Consider the following 19,282-nt stretch of genomic DNA (forward strand, 5'->3'; position numbering starts at 1 on the left):
AAAGGAAAATATATAATACAATTGGCTTCCCTGTTTAGGACCTCCCCATTCACACGTCGCCGTATGGGTGGTCCTAAATGTCAATAATAATGACCAGTAGCCCAAGTTGTAAATAGTACCATATTTCTCCCTGGAAATTAAAACGTCTGGGTTTCCGAGGCTATATTTACCCAGGCCTGGCGTCCTTATTTTGGGGGGAATAGGTGAAAGAACAAAAAAAAAACAGCTGATCTAAAAGCTCACAACACCATACAATAGATTTTAAATCGTTATTGGCGAATGGGAAGCAGGCTACAGCAATACAATTTATTTGCGACGATTACTCACAAATTACTGTGTAGGACTGTAGGTAGGCTATTCACTGGTACTGCTGAAACGCTTCTTGTTGATTTTAAAATGTTGTAGTCTACTGGGCAGTTATTAGCATGATGAAAATGAAAATCTTAATAAAAAATAATAGTTTACTAATGCATTGCAATAAGGCCTTTTACTGTAGCAAGACAATTTTCCCGAACCAGTAATAATACAAACCCAGCATCAAATTTATATTTATATATTTAAACATTTGCAGTAAACAGGGAATCTATGAAATCACTGCTCTAAGTACAATGTATTTAAAATAGCAGAAGCAGATACATCACCAATGTTTAGTGCTTACTAGACATTCTCAAATATAACAGGACAGAAGGGTAACATCTCTCAGCAGTCAGCTGTATGTTAAATGGCAGTGAATAAAACAGGTAAACTCCAGGGGCTGTCAAATGGTTTCACACTGGTACCCAAATTCCACTTCACATCAAGTCAGGGCCCATTAAATAACACATTGTCCTTTGAAATATCTTTGTCTGCAACCTTATAAAAATGTGTAGGCTATTGATTTAGCCAGGCCACGCAATGAACATGAATAACCAATGACAACAGTTGCTTTATCGTATTATGAACAGGCTACACAAACAGGCAGGAGGCCGTCAAACATGAAAATAAAACCATGTTAATGGTCAAAACTATTTTCTACAACCAAGTAGAAAATCTCAAATTCAGCTCTCTGATTCAAATGGAACACATCAAGCAAGGACTTGCCAACTAATGAATTTAGTAAAATGTTGAGGGGAAGATACTAGCTTTCAACAACTCAGATCAGAACAGAAAATGTCAAAAGAAAACAGGAAAGATACTACATTCCTAATAGCTTAAAACAAAGATCCCCCAAAAATGTATACAACTTTGCAATGGTTTTATCCCAGTGTATTAACCTACAAATTAACTTATGAAAAGTATTGCAAGTACACAATAAGCGCTTGAATAAAAATCACCCTATGTAATGTAAGAGTACAAAAATCACACATGTGTGAAGTGAGGGGCGCTAATATATTAAAGTGATGTAATGGTGATATAAAACAAACGGTGCCAACACAAACATTAAACACCATTAACAATAAAGAGACAATATGACATAATGAGTTACATTATGACGTACATTTTCCCTTCATTGTCAATGGCGTTTACAAAACAAACATTGAACTAAAGACAAACATTAAACCTATGTATAGGAGAAACACAATATAAGAGGACAAGAGATAAGTATACAAACATAATAGCTTTTTAGTTTTACTTACATTATACCCTTGTAAATTCAGTATTTTTTAACAATACAACAGTATTGTATGCATAAAATACTTGACCATAAAGTAACAGGTGAATACACTGGCATAAGGACACTGTAAATTACCATCATATCCCAACTACCTACCACACAGACTCAATGGACAATTTACGTAGATTTGATAGAAAGAGTATTTCAGTTTTTAAATTAGTGTGGTAACGTACTAAAAGAGAACAGTTCCAAAATCCAGCACTCCTGCATTGTTCTTCGGTGCAAGAGGACCATAAGTATTATCATTGTTTCCGTATACGATCACTGTCGGGCAGAAGCCTTGCACCACCATATTCTCATAATTTTTCATAAATAAGAGATAATAGCCGATGTGAGCTTGAATATCTATTTACTATCTTTGAACATTGAGGGAAAAAAATCATAAAAAAAAAAAAAATGTTTGCTTATAAATATCTAACAATTGAGAAGTATTAAGATGATCCATTGGAATACAGGTCACCCCCCCTCCCCCTTTCCTGAACAGTCACTTTTTGGACATGTAAGGTTTCCACCAGACAGTGACGATTTGAGTAAAATAAAGTGCCAGTAACAGTTGCGTATCAGTCTAATAATCCATCCTCTTTTCCTTAAGCTCAAGTGCATAAATAATTTGGTCCGTTCTCCACAACTGAAATTAAACACTAATCATAATCATCAATCATACTACACTTCTATGTGCTAATTAATTTTCCAAAATCAATTGTGCTAAGCTACTCAAGTGTTTAGTAGTTCTAAATTAAGACAATTAAATATTTATTTTAGTTTTGCTTGAGGCATGAATTGAAAGTATCAAAAAGTCAAGCATACCATTTTAAGGACCACAGATTGGATTTTTGGTCAAGAAAGACTGTTGAATACTTAATAATTTTAGGTGCATATAACACAAATAACATTGAGTGTGTTTGCATAAAAATATCATGGGATACACAAGTCAAACAGCTTCAGCAAATATTTTGTTCTGTGGTCCAATCTTTGGTGGTATGCCCATATTGCTGTGTACCTCATCTTTGTACAAGCAACATAAATTCCTCTTTTGTACTAACCGTAAGTTTTGATAAGTGAAAATGACAGTGCTGTAGCACTGCCAGCTACTGTAACGTCTTCACAAAAACATTGAACAAATTCTGCCCCACAAAGCAATGGAGCATTAACTGTGTGAATAGTGACTTAGAAAAAATATCTTCTGTCCTGCCAGAAGTGTGGTCGGTACAGAAGTGATTTGTATCAGTTACTGGTACAATTTGTCCGGTTATGAAATCGAAACACTAATCAAAAGAATGGACATTTAAAAATTCACAAAAATAGTTACTGCTATTTGTCTTTGTAGGGTGGAATCAACCAAACAATGTATTCCCTTCATTCGGTTTAAATTCTGGCGGGACTGGAACCCCACAGTAAAATCCTGAGTGTTTATTTAACCACTTAAACCCTATATACTTAGCTGACCGAAGTCCCCCAAGGGTCTATACTAGGCCCCCTCTGTTTTCCCCCTCTGCAATAAATATCTTCGCCAAAAATAGTCGATCTACAAGCTCAATATGGGGTTGACCATGGGTCTGACTTTGAGACTTTCTACTGGAGTTCTAACTGACTGGAGCATGGCATGTTCTGTGTAGATTGTACAGTTGTATGAATAGTGCTGCTTGCTTATCGAGGGTAAGGTCCTTAGAGACCGCTTTCAAACTGTGATCCGGCATTTGCAGACATCCATAGGTGAGTTGGTGGCTATGTAGATTACGCAATGAAGAGTTGCTTCTTACCAGTTTCTTGTTGGTAGGTGTGTGTGTGTAACCTGACTTTGCCAGCTGGGGGCGGTATTGGGTAACCATGTTCCCCAACACCACATCCATCTGGAATCTCGCAGGGAGTTGAGCTAACGCCGAACCGCTCCGTACCGAACCAATCAGCGTGAGCTAAGGGCGGGATATGTGCGAAACCGGATGTGAAGCTATACAGACACGTCAATATGATTGGTTGTGTTTGCACGCCCACACGGTGATAGACAGACGGTCCCATCCAATCATCTACCATGTATCTTGAAAAAAAGGAACAGCCCCGTCATCGAATTTGCTTCCACGATCCCAGATCCCAATAAGCTGTGAAACAAACATGTGTAGCAAGCTTCTTGGATCTGGCAGCGCCAGGTTAGTGTGTGTGTAGAGATATATATATACACACACACACATATACACACACAGAATAATGTGTTGTGACGCAGTGTGAGCTTGTAGATCTGCTATTTTCTAAGGTATCAAGTGTGTACAAATTACACTTGTAGAAGTTACAAGTGGATAAATTCACACTGAGCATTCTACCTTGTACATGATGCTATACTACGGATACAGTATTGTCGATGGTCGCGCTGCAAACGAGATCTGTGGATTATTGCAATGACACAAATACCTAGCAGCATCTTCGCAGTGCTATTGGAGGGGAGTGGGAGTGACAGTGGGGGGGCAAGGCTGTGCAAAACTTTAATGGTCTGAGTTCTCTCCCACACCTTCGAACCGAGGAGAGACGTGGAAGAGGATTTCTCTCAGTGGTTGTGGAGTTGCAAGGGGGATGAGGAAGAGGACGAGGACGAGGAAGGCTGGGAAGGCTGGGAGGGCTGGGAGGGCTGGGAGGGCTGGGAGGAGGGGAGGAGGTTGTGTGTGCGTGAAGGCCGCGGCGGCCGAGGATGTGGGGAGGAGGATGAAGAGCCGGCCTCTGGAGTATCCCGGCCTGGACTGCCCTCTGTGACCTCGACGTCCAGCTGGGCCGGACACTCAAAGTGGACACAATGGAACACCTGCGACAAGGAGCAAAGACGGAGTGAGACACCATTTGGATGCAATTTAAATATACACTTAACTGATATTTATTGTCTCCACCAGCCGAAGGCATGGGGAGAGTATGTTTTGGACTCCGTCCTTCCATCCGTGTGTGCATCCATCCGTCTGTGTACAGCTAATCTCAGACACCGTTAACCCGGTCAATGCCAAACTTTGCACACACACAATCCCTTGATGCCAGCGATGAACCTCTGCCCCGATATTTCATATTCCAAACAAATTGGCTAACATTGGCTTTCAAAGGTTGCAGGATTGGCCTGTTTTGAATAAAATGCCTCAAATCATCCAATTGACGATATTCAGACCGCAGCCATCTTGCCAGCAAGGTGCTAACTAGGGTGCAACATCCCATAGTCAGCCCATTCATCCAAACAGAAAAGTCCTATCTAATTGTATTAAACAACGTCAAACTCATCAACATTGCAGCTGCAATGAAGCTGTTTTTGTTTCATAAAAATCCACCGTAGACATGTTATGAGCTACTTCCTGTAAAGAAATTCCTTGCAGGTGATTTTTTTCTTAAGTACTGGAGTTTGGAAGCACTCGTTTTTAATAAAGCAACCTCCTGCATTATGTGAGAATTCACAACAAGTGGTACACACGTCTGTTGAGTGATATCCAACGAGCACTCCCAAACTCTGACACTTAGGAAAACCTGTACGGAATATCTTGACAGGAAGTAGCTCATAACATGTCTACGAGGAATTTCACCAGGAGGCCACAATAACGTGACCTGGCCTGGTGGAGACCTGTGCCCCAAGGGGTATTTTTTAACCCTATTCAAAATGTAACAAAAATAGCCAGTCGACAACTGTGACAAATGTGAGCTTGTCGATCAACTATTTTTATAGACATGCCCAAATTAGGGACGCCAGGTTGAAATGTGACCAATATATATTGGTCAGGCTCTACATCGATGACTCCAAAACAGCAGTCTCACCTCGTTTGCAGTGTTGTGAGTCCCCACAATACGGATGAAGGAGGCTGGGTGCTTGTCAAACTTGAGGGTCTGCCATGATCTGTGAGGGAGGGCCAGTAAAGAAAAACAGTTGACACAATCAGGGTTTTTTTTCATGCCTTTATCGACAGTGAAGTAAGTCAGACAAGAAACGGGGAGAGAAATGAGGAGTGCCACGCAGCAAAGGCCGGCTGGATTTGGACTCGAACACGCAACATGGGTGCCCAGAGCCAAGCGATCCAGGCCTGTTGCGTTTCCTTTTCTGCTAAGCAATAAACTTTATGTGTTGACTATTTTCATTAGGTGAAATTTACACAAGATAAAATTAATTCCATGATTCCAAAATGGACTTCCGTGACGGTGGATATGATGGAAGCCGTTGAAATTTTTGAGTCCGTCTTGAGACACTAGTCTTGATCTAAACTCGCGTCACCAGGCTTTCCACCTCGGAGGAAAGCCTGGTCTGTGTTACAACATTTCTGTGTGAACAGGGGCCTGTTTCACGAAACTTGGATTAACTAATCCAGGATTTAGGCCAAAACCAGGCTTTTTCAATCCTGGTCTTTACTGCCTGGTTTATTCTGTTCCACTAAAGGAACACAGATTTACTGATCCTTCTTCTTCATGGGGTATTATGGCAGTTTGCACTTTGCATCCTTAAAAGTTGCATTACTGCCCCCTTCTGTATATCTCAGTATCTTTACTAATCTATTCAAGACTTACCGATACAAGGACTTAAGCTTCTAAAATAAATACTGCTGCTGTAATTAAAGAGAGAACATACTCTGAATAGTGGATAGGCTGAATGATTAACTACCCCAAAAATATAGTTTACATTTTACCACTACTAATAACTTAAAACAGAATTCTTAATATTGTAAGCATAATGATATTGTCGCATGGTGATATTTGGCCATAACTCCCTCCTCTGAGGGAGCTACCTTTGGGGAAGGGGGTTGTTGTCCAGACAGGGGCCAGACTGGTGAACTGTGGGTCATGGGTTCAATAGTGGGTGAAACGTTACAATGGTAATATGTTGTAAAACAATGAGTAGGCCTAATGGTAATATTTAGTGGTTTTCACTTTTACTTTAAAAAAAAATATATATAATATAATAATTATTCTTAACCGTGCACTTGCACGACAGCAAACCTATTCTGGGGAACATTCACCAAAAGCAGCTGATCTACAAGCTCACAAGCTTGGTTATTTGATTTTATATAGTGCTTAAATTAGTCCTTTAATGCAGGCCGATACAAATAAGGCAACATAAACCCATAATAATTGAATAAATCTGGAAAACATCATTGGTTTGTGATCAGTTTGACTGCTTAATGAACAGTAAAGACATCAGGATTAAGTTAAACCTGGCTGTTAGCCTGGTCCGGAGCAGGCTAAATCCAAAGCATTAGTTTCCATGGTAACTAATGTAGCATCACTTTCATGAAACCGAATTAAGCCTCAACATATCCAGGTTAACTGGTTAAATTAATCTGGCAAGATCAACCAGCTTTCATGAAACCAGTTAATCGTTGATCCAGGATATATTAAGCCAGGATATGTGTTAAATCCCGTCTTAATCTCTAATCCAAGTTTCGTGAAACAGGCCCCAGGTCTGGAGCGGATGATATCTGTGCATCATGTTGTAGTAGTCATTGTTTTGTAGTCATTAGGCAGGAACATTGATCTGGAACGTCCTTTCCCTCAACCGGAAGCATAACAATAAAAGCGTGACTCATTCTCTTGTGTTATGAGAAAAGAAAAATTGAGGGAAAGGAAGTTCAAGATTAATGGTTCCTGCCTGATGACTACAAAACAATGACTACATCATGACAATGATATTATCAGCTCCCAACCGGATCATAAACATGAAAATGAATACTGCCCAGGCTAGTCTTATAAAATAAAATAAAATACCAACTCGTCGTCACACTGATAAGCACCAGCATGCGAGAGCAGGCCGGCAGCACAAGAACACCACCTCTCATAAGAGAAGTTCTAGCTGTACCATCAAAAATGCCCCCGTCAAACTTTCAGATGCTGTTTTTTTTCCAGTGTGGAGGAAGAATGATTAGGATTTTTATTGTATTCTGTATTCTCTCACTCTTGAAATATATAATCCATTGGTTTCTGTTGTGTGTGAACAATAATATCAACTCAAAGCAGTTGTCCTCAAAACCACACCTCCAGTCACTGTCATAAGAACGGGAGGTGCGCTCATGATCACGGCAGCAGATGTACACGGCTGCACGCGCACCTGCAGCCCATCAAGTATATTTTATGCTTCGACCCGCAATGGTATCATGCACACAGACCTCTACGCTCACAACAGTGGCATCCGCGATGCGAGGTGAGCTTGTATATCAGCTGTTTTCTGCATGCAATACTGTTGCGCAATTAAGTATAAAGGTCTCATTGGGTGCATATGTTTGTGTTGGCACCGTTTGTTTTACATCATCATTACATCACCTAATCAACATGAGTTAGACTTTAATATATTAGCGCCCCTCACTTGACACAGGTGTGATTTTCTTTAAATATCTATGGATAAATCCCCTCCTAATTACTTACGCATGATCAGAGGTCACTTGACATTGTTTGGCTAGCTAAATCAGTGGGAGGGGCCTATATTCCCAAAGGAGTCTGTGCCTTCGAGCCAACCACAATGGTATGAGCTTGTAGATCTGAATAGCTAAAGTATAACATCATGCTTAAAACACCAAAAGGGGTTCCCGTCCAGAATGGGTTAAAGTCTAACTCATGTTGATTAGGTGATGTAATGCAGATGTAAAACAAACTGACAAAACATTAAATTCTCTTTATTGTTAATGGCATTTAATGTTTGGGTTAGGGACAAGATGACGTAAATTTTGCCTCCATTGTCAATGGCGTTTTTAAAACAAACATTGAACTAAAAACAAACATTAAACCTGTATATTGGGGCTAGCGCCCCTCAATAATTGAATAATAGTGATGATTATTATGGTAAAGGTACACACAGAAATATTGTGCCATTAGAAAACGTTAACGACACCAAGAAATGTCAGGATTCGGAGTACTTCAGTCTTACCGACATGCCGCCTTGGTGCGATCCACCACCTTAGTCCACTGCTGCTGGTTGGTGGAGACTTCGATGTAGTAACTATAGGAGCGCTCATCACAGTCCCAAAGTAGCAGCCTGCCCGGGTGAAGAAGAGATGAGAGCTATTTGACTGTCATATAGGACAAATCCTTTAATGGCTAAAACTTTATCTTCACATCAGTTTCACATCTGAAATTAGAGTGTGTTTACACACTTTCCAATGAGTTTGATATTTGATATTTAATACCAAATAGATATACAGATTTTCTTTACCACTAGGCGCATACACACGATGCAGACAGACAACCATGCAATACAACTGGAAAATCATCAAGAAAACCTACTATGAAGGAACATATAATTACATAATAATGATAATAAGAGCCATATGATGAGTAGTATTTTAGTACGTGTGTACGGCTGTAATGCATGTAACTGCAAAACCGTTGACCCCACAGACTTCAAATTCGACACACCTCCACAGGGAGTGCAGTGATCGGTGTTGAGTCCGTTGGACACATGGTTGTCAAGAAACTGCCACAAAAGCCCTCTGCCCGGGCTCTGGACATGGCCCCTACCCAGGCTCCATATATGGAGCTGGCCTATTCTGACAACACTCCATATTTGGGCATGTCATATGTCCATTACGTATGGATATGTAGATGGGTGGAACAGGTACTCGGACACGGTTATAACGGATATTGCATAGCCGGGTGGGGAATGGATCTCCGTTAACGACTCAGTGCTCTACAGCCGGGCGCCAGTCTAGTAATTAAAAATTATAGAGAGCATCAAGATGCGTAAATAATTTTTTGGGATAAATGGAGTTTTATAGCCTCTAATTGTCCAGAACATTCCTGTACCTTAGCGAGCCTATAGTGTAGGGTTGTGCCAGTTGGATGACGATGGCCCCGGATCCCAGCTGGTGGCAGGTGTAGCCCGAGTCCCAGTCATAGTTGCGCGTGTCTCCGTTCAGCAGTGCATTCCTGCTGCGGCTCACCCCTTCAATCACACTGGAACAGGCTGTGATGGTCGCCACATTCTCACCGGGCACTGTGGGAACAAACAGCAAGGCTCATTATTAAAATTGCAAAAGACAAAAGTACAAGAAATACCCCAAAAGAGTAGGGACAAAATTGTATTATAATTATAAAGTGGTTAAAAAAAGTTGTATTGATGGGGAAAAAATAAAAAAAATAAAGATAACAGATAAATGTGACGCTCCTGATCTTATTACGCACCTAGAAGGCCATTTTCAAGTGTAAATGGGCGGTTGGTGAACATGCATTCAAAAGCCACAAGGTGGAAGACTTTGTTGACCGTGTTGTGCGTTCCCACGATGCGAACGTACCTAAAGCAAGACAAGAGCAGGATACATGACACTGTGGCAAGTAAATATTATAAAATTATGATATGGGTGAAATAAAACTATTCATGTAAAAGAGAATTCCACTCCAATTCCACTCCCTGGACGAGTCAAACACAAAGGATCGCTTTGCACACTCAACTGAGAATCTTTTGCCAGCAAAGTGAACCTGCTTTGCGTTACCTTTTGCACAACAGAAAAGTGAAGCTTTTGGTATGCTTCAAATGACACCACAATAATACAGTATATAATATAAAGAGCAGTTGATACGAAGAACCATCTAAGTCGATAATAATTATCCATAATGTATAAATTATGGATAAGGGGGTCAGGTCAGATTTTCCCCGTTTCGTGGGAGGTGTCAGAATAAATTATAGACTTAGATTAGATTATTTAATTGTAGGGAGATAAATGAGAAAGAAAAGCTACATTGAGGTTTACCTGCACACACGAGGTGTGAAGTACAGGTTCTGCCAGGAGCGACACAGGAACTTTGCGTGGTCCACCACTCTCACCCAGTCCAGCTCATCCATGGACACTTCAATGTAGTAAGAGTAGGACCTGGACATCATTTACATAGACGCAGTCAGGGGTACTCTCACTTTTATTTATTTTAAAACATGACAGGTTATCATAAACACCAGGTTTTGTCATTTTTACCTGAGTGAAAATTATTATTTGTCTTGTGTTCATTAGCAGGCAATCAATGTGCGAGTTAAAAGTTTTCTTGATCACATTTGTGTAGGTGCATGTTGATCTATCTGATCACCATGTCATGTCTTGAGAATAAAATAAAATCATTGAATTAAAATCACTGGTGCACATTGTCTCTAGTAAAAAAAAAGAAGATTGCCTCACATGTGCTACAATTTGGTCAGGTAACAGGTTGTGTACGAGGATACAGTGTATGCACACACAAACAACATAACGGTAGTATGGAGTTGCATGCCAAGTTGATGTTTGCTTTTACATCTGCATGATCTCAGATGATGTCATTTGCAGGCAATATAGAGTCTAGGGACATTACAGTGCTACCAGTGGAAGAGTTATTCTGGAGCGCTGTAACCATGTCTGATCTGAACTGACCACTATTTGATAGGTTCAGTTTCTGCCATATTGCATTTACCTGTCCATGCTTCAAATACATTCAAAGTTGGAACTTGGAACCAATTCACATCTACAATTAAATATAGTGATTGATGTAATATACTAATATAGATACATTGTTTTGTTTTTACATTGTTTATCTTCCTTTGGTTTTAAGAAATCTACCTGCTGCTTTGCCGACAAATGGTACACCCTAAGCAGGGAAGGTTTAAGTTTTGATGGAGAAACTAGATTAGAGCATTTGCTCTGCAGGGCCAAATAGGAAAAAACCTTAACATCGGAAACTGAACAGCGATAGAGTAGAATAAACAGTTTCTCACCGGCTATCTCTGTCCCATAGCAGGAGTCTGATGTGGTTGATGATGGAGGACTGGCCCAGTTTGATCTGGATGCCAGCCCGCCCGTCATCCTCTATGGGGTGTCTGGAGAATCCATGGTCCAGATCATAGTTCTGCGTGTCTCCATCCAACAGAGCTGACTTTAGCTCCCCCTTCACCACCTGGGCTCCATACTTCATGGTGGCTATGTTCTCCTCTGGGACTGAAATGGACACAAGAATACATAATGTAAATGCAATCATGTAGAATAGATGGAAATAGCTGTATGTCAGCAGCTATACAATATCTACATACGGTAGATATTAAATCCAGAAGGTAATACATTTCATTTTAAACCGTTTTATGGTCATGGTAGCTTCCGCTTCACAAATGACCAGATCTGCTCCTCAGATCTTCAGTAGCCAAAGAACCTGGGTTACCTTCCGTAACATACTGTTTACCTAGCGGGTACCTAGCCAATAATAAACTCACTTAGCATGCCGCGGTAGTTGAGGTCCATGTCACGGCTCTCAGAGCGTGTCTTGATGGCGTCCAGCAGGTCGTCGGGGCTCAGCAGACCAGAGGGTCGAACAACGTTCAGCATCTCAGTCAGGCTCATCAAAGGCAGACGCACCGCCGACATCACTTCCTGTGTGTCGGTGCCTTCCCCGTGCTGCCTGCACCAACGGCACAGTGCCTGAAAGATCTCCTTCTCGCTGGACGCAAAAGAGTCCCTCCTCACCACTGTCAGCAGGGCAATCTGTAGACATAAAGATGACAGAGTAAGCTAAATAAAAATCACTTAAAATGGAGTCTTTTTAATTCAAGGCTTACAGTACCGGTATATTCTAGAATATAAAATACCAATGATGTCCCAGACAATTCAAAGTGGTGTGTAGTTTCATTGGGGTTAGAACTTAGAAGAATGCATAGACACTTTCAGTAGAAAACTTATAGTTTAGCAGTAGTAGCAACATTTAAGTTAAGGGCCCATTCACAACTGTAATTTTATTGGGTAGCTGTGTTCACACTAGACTTTGTCAACTGCACCAAATGTCACGCAGTTGAAATTTCTACCACAATGAGAAAAATGCATTTGAATATTTAATTGTATTATATTATTTATAGCATTGTGTTTTTGAGGGGTGCTAGCTTCTCCTATACCCAGCTCAAATTGTGATTGGCCAGGATGAGATGATGTATGATGTACGATGATAAGAGCGTCCCTCACTTCACACGGGTGTGTTTTTGAGAGGCGATGTCTAGCTTTTAGTGTATGTGATAATGCGCAAACAAAAAAGTTAACATAAAATGCCATCGACAATGAAAGGACAATTTTGAGTGTCCGTGTAAACACAAACATAAACATTGAAGACTAAGGTGTGCAAATTGAACTGAACTGATTGAATGAGATGATGTACGATGATAAGAGCGCCACTCACTTCACACAGGTGGGATTTTTTATTACCATTTAATTGTCCATATTACTAATTACTCACCAACATAGTGTTTCCACGATATGCATTATTGTGTGGTGGGCCACCACACAATCATGACCAGCCACCACAGTATGATTTTTAGTAGGCGGCCGCGAATAGGCCAAAAAACGGCAAATAACCACTAGAGTGCAAAAGACCGAAAGCTTCTGGCTAGGGGAAACACTGAAACATGTTCTTGTTATCCATGATATTGCGGATTAAGATGTTAACTTCAAGGTTTGAAAGTCTGCCCAGTCGTTCACTTCTTGTGGACCATACAGCAAATGTATTGGCTACTTCATCGTATGACAGGCCATTGCACTCAGAAAATAGCAGATCTACAAGCTCACAGTACGTCGAGGACACAACACACTGTGCTCTTCACACTTGCTCAAACGAAGCACACTTTCCGACAATACATTCCAGGGTTCGTTTTAATCGCAGTAAAACATACTGATGTGAATGTGCCATATGTCTTAATGTGACAATGGCACGATTTTGAAATTCCATGGCCCCATGAGTCTGATGCTCTTCGAATCTATGGTATCTTCATAAACTTTTCTAGTCTATATTAAGGAATCCCATCTCTTACCTTGGACAGCGTGAGGAAACCGTCCGAATTCAGCACCTCTGGGGCGTGTCTATCCATGTAGGCACAGCAGGCAGCACTAAGTGCACTCAGGGAGTAGAGGCTTGCCACGTCGAACACCAAGCACACGTTGTTGGTGTGCAAGACGGTGCGCAGGAACTCTGAGGTAGAGTCCTCCAGCGGCTGCAGACCATAGCGGTGCGCCAGGCCCAGGAAGTCCAAGAGAACCTCCTCACGGGCAGAGCTGAGGCTGGCACGGCCCGTGTAAAGGTAGTGGAGGAGCATGGAGAAGGCCTCTGTACGCGTCTCCTCCAGACACACCTCAGCCTGGGGCAGAGATTCTTTCATACCACCATACAGCAGTGCCCTGGGGAAGTAATAAGAAGCAGAACCGTGGTTTACAATTTAGGCCTTTAGCACTTAAGGAAGATTCTGTTACAGTACTGTACAGTAAAGTACTGCATAAATCTGAGTTGTAATGTAATTAATTATGTAATGTAAACATGCTGTAAATGAAATTGTGAAATGGTGTCTTATAAACCCATGAGAGTTGGGTACATTGTGTGCAGGACCCCCGGAGGGTGACATGATTGCGTCTAACTAGGATGCAGGCTAGTATTTGCATCACTGAAATTTCTATCCAAGTTACATGAGTTTAGCTTTTGCCTACAACTGTAAGGTTGTCGAGGCTAGTGCAAGTGCTACAGGCTAAGATAGTCTGAAGAGGTGAGTTTTCAGACTACCGCGGAAGATTGTGTTCGTTTACATCACATACAGAAAGAAATCATGAAAAAGGAAGCTACTCTAATGCAGAATGCCTTCTGCAGAAGATTGCTGTCTGACATTGCTTTGTGACAAAGAACTCTAGAATTTTCTGTGTGTTACATGTACAGTATGGTGACAGCTTTTTGAACAGTGTGCTTTTTGAACATTGCACTGCTTAATAGCACTTTAAAGATGTATTTACATTCAAAAGGTTGCTTTTTGTGTTTATTTTTTTCATTGTTGCAGCTTATGTGCAAGTTTGAAAGCCCTCTCTCTGTTGTTTTTAGTTTTAAATCAATAAGATTCCCCAGATGTGTTGCTTGCTGTTCCGCTTTGTCCAAACAGTACTTAAGTACCATTAAGTCTGTTTTTCAGCTTTCAAATTTAAATACTGTTTTTTGTTCACCTTTACATACTCCTGTTTCCATGCCTCTCCAGTTTCCATGCATTTACTTAAGAGGATTCACAATCATGATGTAAGAATAATACCTGCATTTTACTCAATTTGCAGAAACAGAAAACAAATAATTTAAGTAATGTATTGATATACACTCCCAAGACAGCTCTGTGCAACTGTCATTATACCAACATACATTGTATACAAAAGTCCATTTTACACACTGTTGAAGGAAAATGGACCTTTACCATGGACATGCAACTCTGAGATTGTGCAAATGGAGGATTACGTAATAACGTAATTATAAAGTAATGGAAATGAGGAAATACTAGCCATAGGTAAATAAAACCATGTGAAAAGGACATACATTTCCATTATATTAGTGAGAATTTGAGCCGTGCACCTCAAAGACTTTCGTCTAATATGGAGTGTTGCAGGCTGCTTTACAGACATTTCTCTCAGTATACCTGAAGTAATGACAGCGAGCAGCTAGGATGACCCGATGCGCGGGGAAGCGCTTCCCCTCCACAATGAAGGTGACATCGCTGTACTCCTCACCGGGGACCAGGGCACCCAGCTGCTCCGACAGCAGGTGGATGTGGTCGATCTCAGACACGGAGGCCAGGGGACGCAAGGGATGACTGTTACTCATGATCACAGGTCACAAGGCGGGGACGCTACCACAGTCACATCTGACATGGGACAAAAAGTCAAACATTAAAGGTTAAATCAATGTGTCAAGTGGTTCTCCAAGTGGGGCCCTTAGGTTAGTTAATAGTTAGATAGATATTCATTCCGAAGGGAAACAATTCATCATTGCAGCACTGAAGTAAGCCTGAAACAAAGACAATGGTATAGGAAGAGAACAAGTACAGATAAGTAGAAACACTATTAACACAAAGGGTAACAAAATAATAATACGTAAATGCAGTAAAGATGACTTAATATTGAACCTGGCTTTCTAAACAAGGGCTGATAAGGTGTATTAGTGTATGGGCCACCAATGGAGGTGTTAATGTACAGTATTTTACCAGTAAATATTGAATCAACAATACTACACAGTGTAAGAACGAGGCCAATATATGTGCCCACATATTTTGAGGGCCTCCTATATACAGGTTTAATGCTTGTTTTTAGTTCAATGTTTGTTTTAAAATTTACTCTTGTCCTAACAAACATTAAATGCACCCCTCACTTCACACAGGTGTGATTTTTGTAAGAAGTTTGAAAGAAGTTTAAAATTAGCAGAAATAGCTGATCTACAAGTATTGTAGTGAGCTTATATGTAGTTGTCTTATAAAGTATATGGCCTGTTTTGACAATAGTACATTGTTCATTGATTATTGGTACTGGTCATTGTTAGTCATTTCTTTGTATGTTTTACGTTATTTGTCATATCTGCCCTGTGCAATTGCAGTTTTTAACACCTATAAACAGACAGAAACAGAAATGCCTTTTTTTAAAGATCCCAAGTTTCAATGGCAAAAACAAATTATTTGCATGACAATTAATCGTCAACTATTCCATACATTGCACTGTGTACTCCATATACACTGCCATAGTACACATTGTTCGAGGAGGGATTCATCTTGGTGGCATTCTAATGTCTAGTCACTCTATAGCCGCAATTTGCAACTCTAGATTTTTTTACAATTGGCTGAATCCAGAGTTGCAATAACCTCCATCAACTTCCTATGCATGTTTTTTGGTTTGTGATCTCCTGGTCTTAAATGACGTTAAACTCACCAACTTTGCAGCTGCAGTCCAAGCTTGAATTATCCTCTTTCAATCTGGTGTCCCTGTTTATCATAAAAGTCCCCCGTAGAGATGTTATGAGCTACTTTCTGTCCAAAATATTCCAAGAGTGACAATATCGAGCCGCCATTTAGATTTTTGCAACGTGCTGTAAAACAAGAGGGGAGGGAGGGACGCTATTAAACAAGTCCCTCCCTCCCTAGGGCGTCGGCCTCTTCTTTGGGTGTCTTACCTGCGCAGGTAAGATTCTATTAAACAAGCGCTCCCCCTCACATCTTGTTTTACAGCACGTTGCAAAAATCTAAATGGCGGCTCGATATTGTCACTCTTGGAATATTTTGGACAGAAAGTAGCTCATAACATCTCTACGGGGGACTTTTATGATAAACAAGCGACACCAGATTGAAAGAGGATAATTCAAGCTTGGACTGCAGCTGCAAAGTTGGTGAGTTTAACATCATTTAAGACCAGGAGATTACAAACCAAAAAACATGCATAGGAAGTTGATGGAGGTTATTGCAACTCTGGATTCAGCCAATTGTAAAAAAAAATCTAGAGTTGCAAATTGCGGCTAGTCACTCTATTGCAGCACCATGTGTACTCACCTAAAACTAAATTGATGCGACTTGGAGTCCGTTTTGGACTGATCATTTGGTATTTAAGTTTCCACAGACCACCTTCACACTAGTATGTGATGGCATGACAATCACAGCAGCACTCTCGACACTTGTAAACTAACTTCCAATGAACACATGCTTGTACCCATGGCAGAGTTAATGACGTGGGGTAATTGTAATCACGCATGTCAATTTGTGTGCATAATACGTGCATACTATGTGCCCATACACTTATGTTCTATTGCAGCTTTACAGAATAAATGCAATGTTATGAATGGATTATCAGCTACTCTAGGGCTAGTGAACAGCCAGATAGATCCTCGATGGGATTACAGCTAGGAAACGAGGAACAGTTTAACTTTATACAAACCACAGAGACAATAAGGCCACGTGTGTTAATATTGGGCTAGACAGAGATTACTGAAGCAAGCTAAACGTTAAATACCACCTGCTGGTGGTCACACTGGCCAGCTAATGTTAGCCACAAGGCTAACAACTGTTAGCTATAGGTTAACATGCAGAACAAGCACGGGCAGTAGGTTAAATGGACTAACCTATATACAGTAGATTACATGAATAAAACGGGGTCTTATCTTTCACTCAGAGCACATTTAAAACCATCAAAACCAGGCCAGAACACGAACGTAACGATGACAGAGAATGAAAAGAATGCAGTGCATTTTTAAACCAGGATATAAGGGGATGTTTACAACCACACACCGTCACAAACACTAACCCGACAACACCGGGTATCCTTCCTTTCTTCCCCTTGTTGTATTCTATACCAAACGACGTTCGCTTGACGTTCTCCCGTGTAAGTCGTGTATGATGTTATATGTAGGCCAAAAACTCACAGAAAAGTGGTCAAATTCAGTCGTAGTTAAGGTTAAAGCTGAAGCAGCAGCAAGCTGATAATTCCAGCATCACACCAGCGGATACGGAAGTGGGTAGCTAGATTTAATTTAATGACGAAATAAAAGTCCCGTAGATACTTTTATTTTGGCAGTAAAACAAATTGAGTCCATTTGGTTCCATGTTTGCCCATAATGGTGAACGTTAGCCTATTATAAAATGCCCAGAATGTGGACGATATGGTTCACATTTAAGGGATTTAGCAGTGCAAGTAAGAATACTATATTAGAGTAGTCTTACGTCTAGTAGGCTACTAAATTAGACAGTCGGAAAAACAAGTAGTCTGTTGTAGGAAATATTCCAACAGGCAGCCTGTTGGAATATTTCCTACAACAACACAGACTACTTGTTTTTGTGACGTTATGGTTAGGGCTAGTTTGACATGCATTAGACTGCAGACCCCCATTTAGTGGCATTTCTATCTCTGGGACCACCAGCAACAGACAGGTAGGTACTTCAGGGGGTCCCCAGACCCCAGCAACCTTTGATTGATTGATTTAAATATTTATTAACAGTTTGCAGAATTACAGTACATTTCAAGCACAAACTCAATACAAAGACTGTTAACTGTGAGTGGACGACCCAATTAAGCATTACACTTGTTTACAAGAGGGTCCACCTTGTTCAATTCATTAAAAAAAACGACAGTAGGTACTAGAGCTGGGGGTCCCCAGACCCCAGCAACTGACAGGTAGGTAGGCCTATACTGGGGGTCCCCGGACCCCAGCAACTGACAGGTAGGTACTGCATGCATGGGTTCCCCGGACCCCCCAGTCTGAGACTCACTGGGCTATTGTAGGCTATAGGCCTATTGTTATTATAGGTCAGTCCGTAAACACTGAAGTTGGTGCTTTGCATGAAAGTAAACTGGATAGCACTCAATTCATTGATTCACAATACACTTTTAATTATATTACATGAAGCAGACAGCCCTGTGATTAAACCTTTAGCAATTTACAGATTTTATTGTTGGTGAAGACTATGAGAAAATGTCATGATTGTAACAGTATTTATATTTCTATTATAGTTTTCACGGTGTTCCATGACCTTCACCTGTACCTGAAGAGAAATAAACAACACCCGTTGAGCGCTCGCCCAGCAGTATGCCGTCACCCAGGCGGATGCGTGCACGTGACCTCGCCCTCAGTGTGTCTTACTGGTACAAGACTGTCATATATTATATGACAGTTATATAATTATTCATTATGACCGACGACCGTCTCTTGTGATCCAAGTGAGCAGACATACAAGCCATTGATATCCCATAGGAATCAGGCATTAGGAAAAAGGGAAAGAAATACTCTACTATACCCGCACAGACATCAAGTACCCATGCCCCATACAAAATACATGTCCACATGTATGAAATCATTGTACAGTACTCTTGCTGACTCTTGGCCTGAGCCTGATGTGGCTACTGGCTATACCACGTGTCATGTGGAGGCGGACAGTGT

The 19,282-nt window shown here is 40.8% G+C and overlaps 1 protein-coding gene across 2 annotated transcripts; it reads right to left on the bottom strand.

Annotated features, from left to right (window-relative positions):
* Window positions 1-472: 472 nt before the first annotated feature.
* Window positions 473-17,851, bottom strand: btbd9 (BTB (POZ) domain containing 9). 2 transcript variants are annotated; one of them, XM_080790752.1, is made up of 11 exons: window positions 17,771-17,851; window positions 15,012-15,236; window positions 13,386-13,749; window positions 11,808-12,075; window positions 11,319-11,538; window positions 10,333-10,452; window positions 9,767-9,876; window positions 9,389-9,578; window positions 8,514-8,621; window positions 5,426-5,504; window positions 473-4,442 (listed from the first exon to the last, which is right to left on the bottom strand). In XM_080790752.1, exons 2-11 carry the CDS (start codon window positions 15,194-15,196, stop codon window positions 4,191-4,193), a joined length of 1,896 nt encoding a protein of 631 aa, XP_080646878.1. In that variant the 5' UTR covers window positions 15,197-15,236; window positions 17,771-17,851; the 3' UTR covers window positions 473-4,190. The 2 variants fall into 2 exon arrangements, with proteins under 2 accessions (XP_080646878.1, XP_080646877.1); XM_080790751.1 differs by having other exon boundaries at window positions 17,653-17,828.
* Between the last annotated feature and the right edge of the window lie 1,431 nt (window positions 17,852-19,282).

Source organism: Protomyctophum bolini (genome assembly GCF_963924005.1).
Source record: "Protomyctophum bolini genome assembly, chromosome: 19".
In the NCBI taxonomy this organism is placed as follows: domain Eukaryota; kingdom Metazoa; phylum Chordata; class Actinopteri; order Myctophiformes; family Myctophidae; genus Protomyctophum; species Protomyctophum bolini.

What these genes read in the sequence shown, in the direction of transcription:
- btbd9 (XM_080790752.1), bottom strand. Translation starts at nt 15,196, where the DNA reads ATGAGTAACAGTCATCCCTTGCGTCCCCTGGCCTCCGTGTCTGAGATC. An exon ending in CAACTACCGCGGCATGCTAA is followed by an intron (nt 11,539 to 11,807) that starts GTGAGTTTATTA and finishes TGTCCATTTCAG; the next exon opens with TCCCAGAGGAGAACATAGCC. An exon ending in ACTTGAAAATGGCCTTCTAG is followed by an intron (nt 9,579 to 9,766) that starts GTGCGTAATAAG and finishes TTGTTCCCACAG; the next exon opens with TGCCCGGTGAGAATGTGGCG.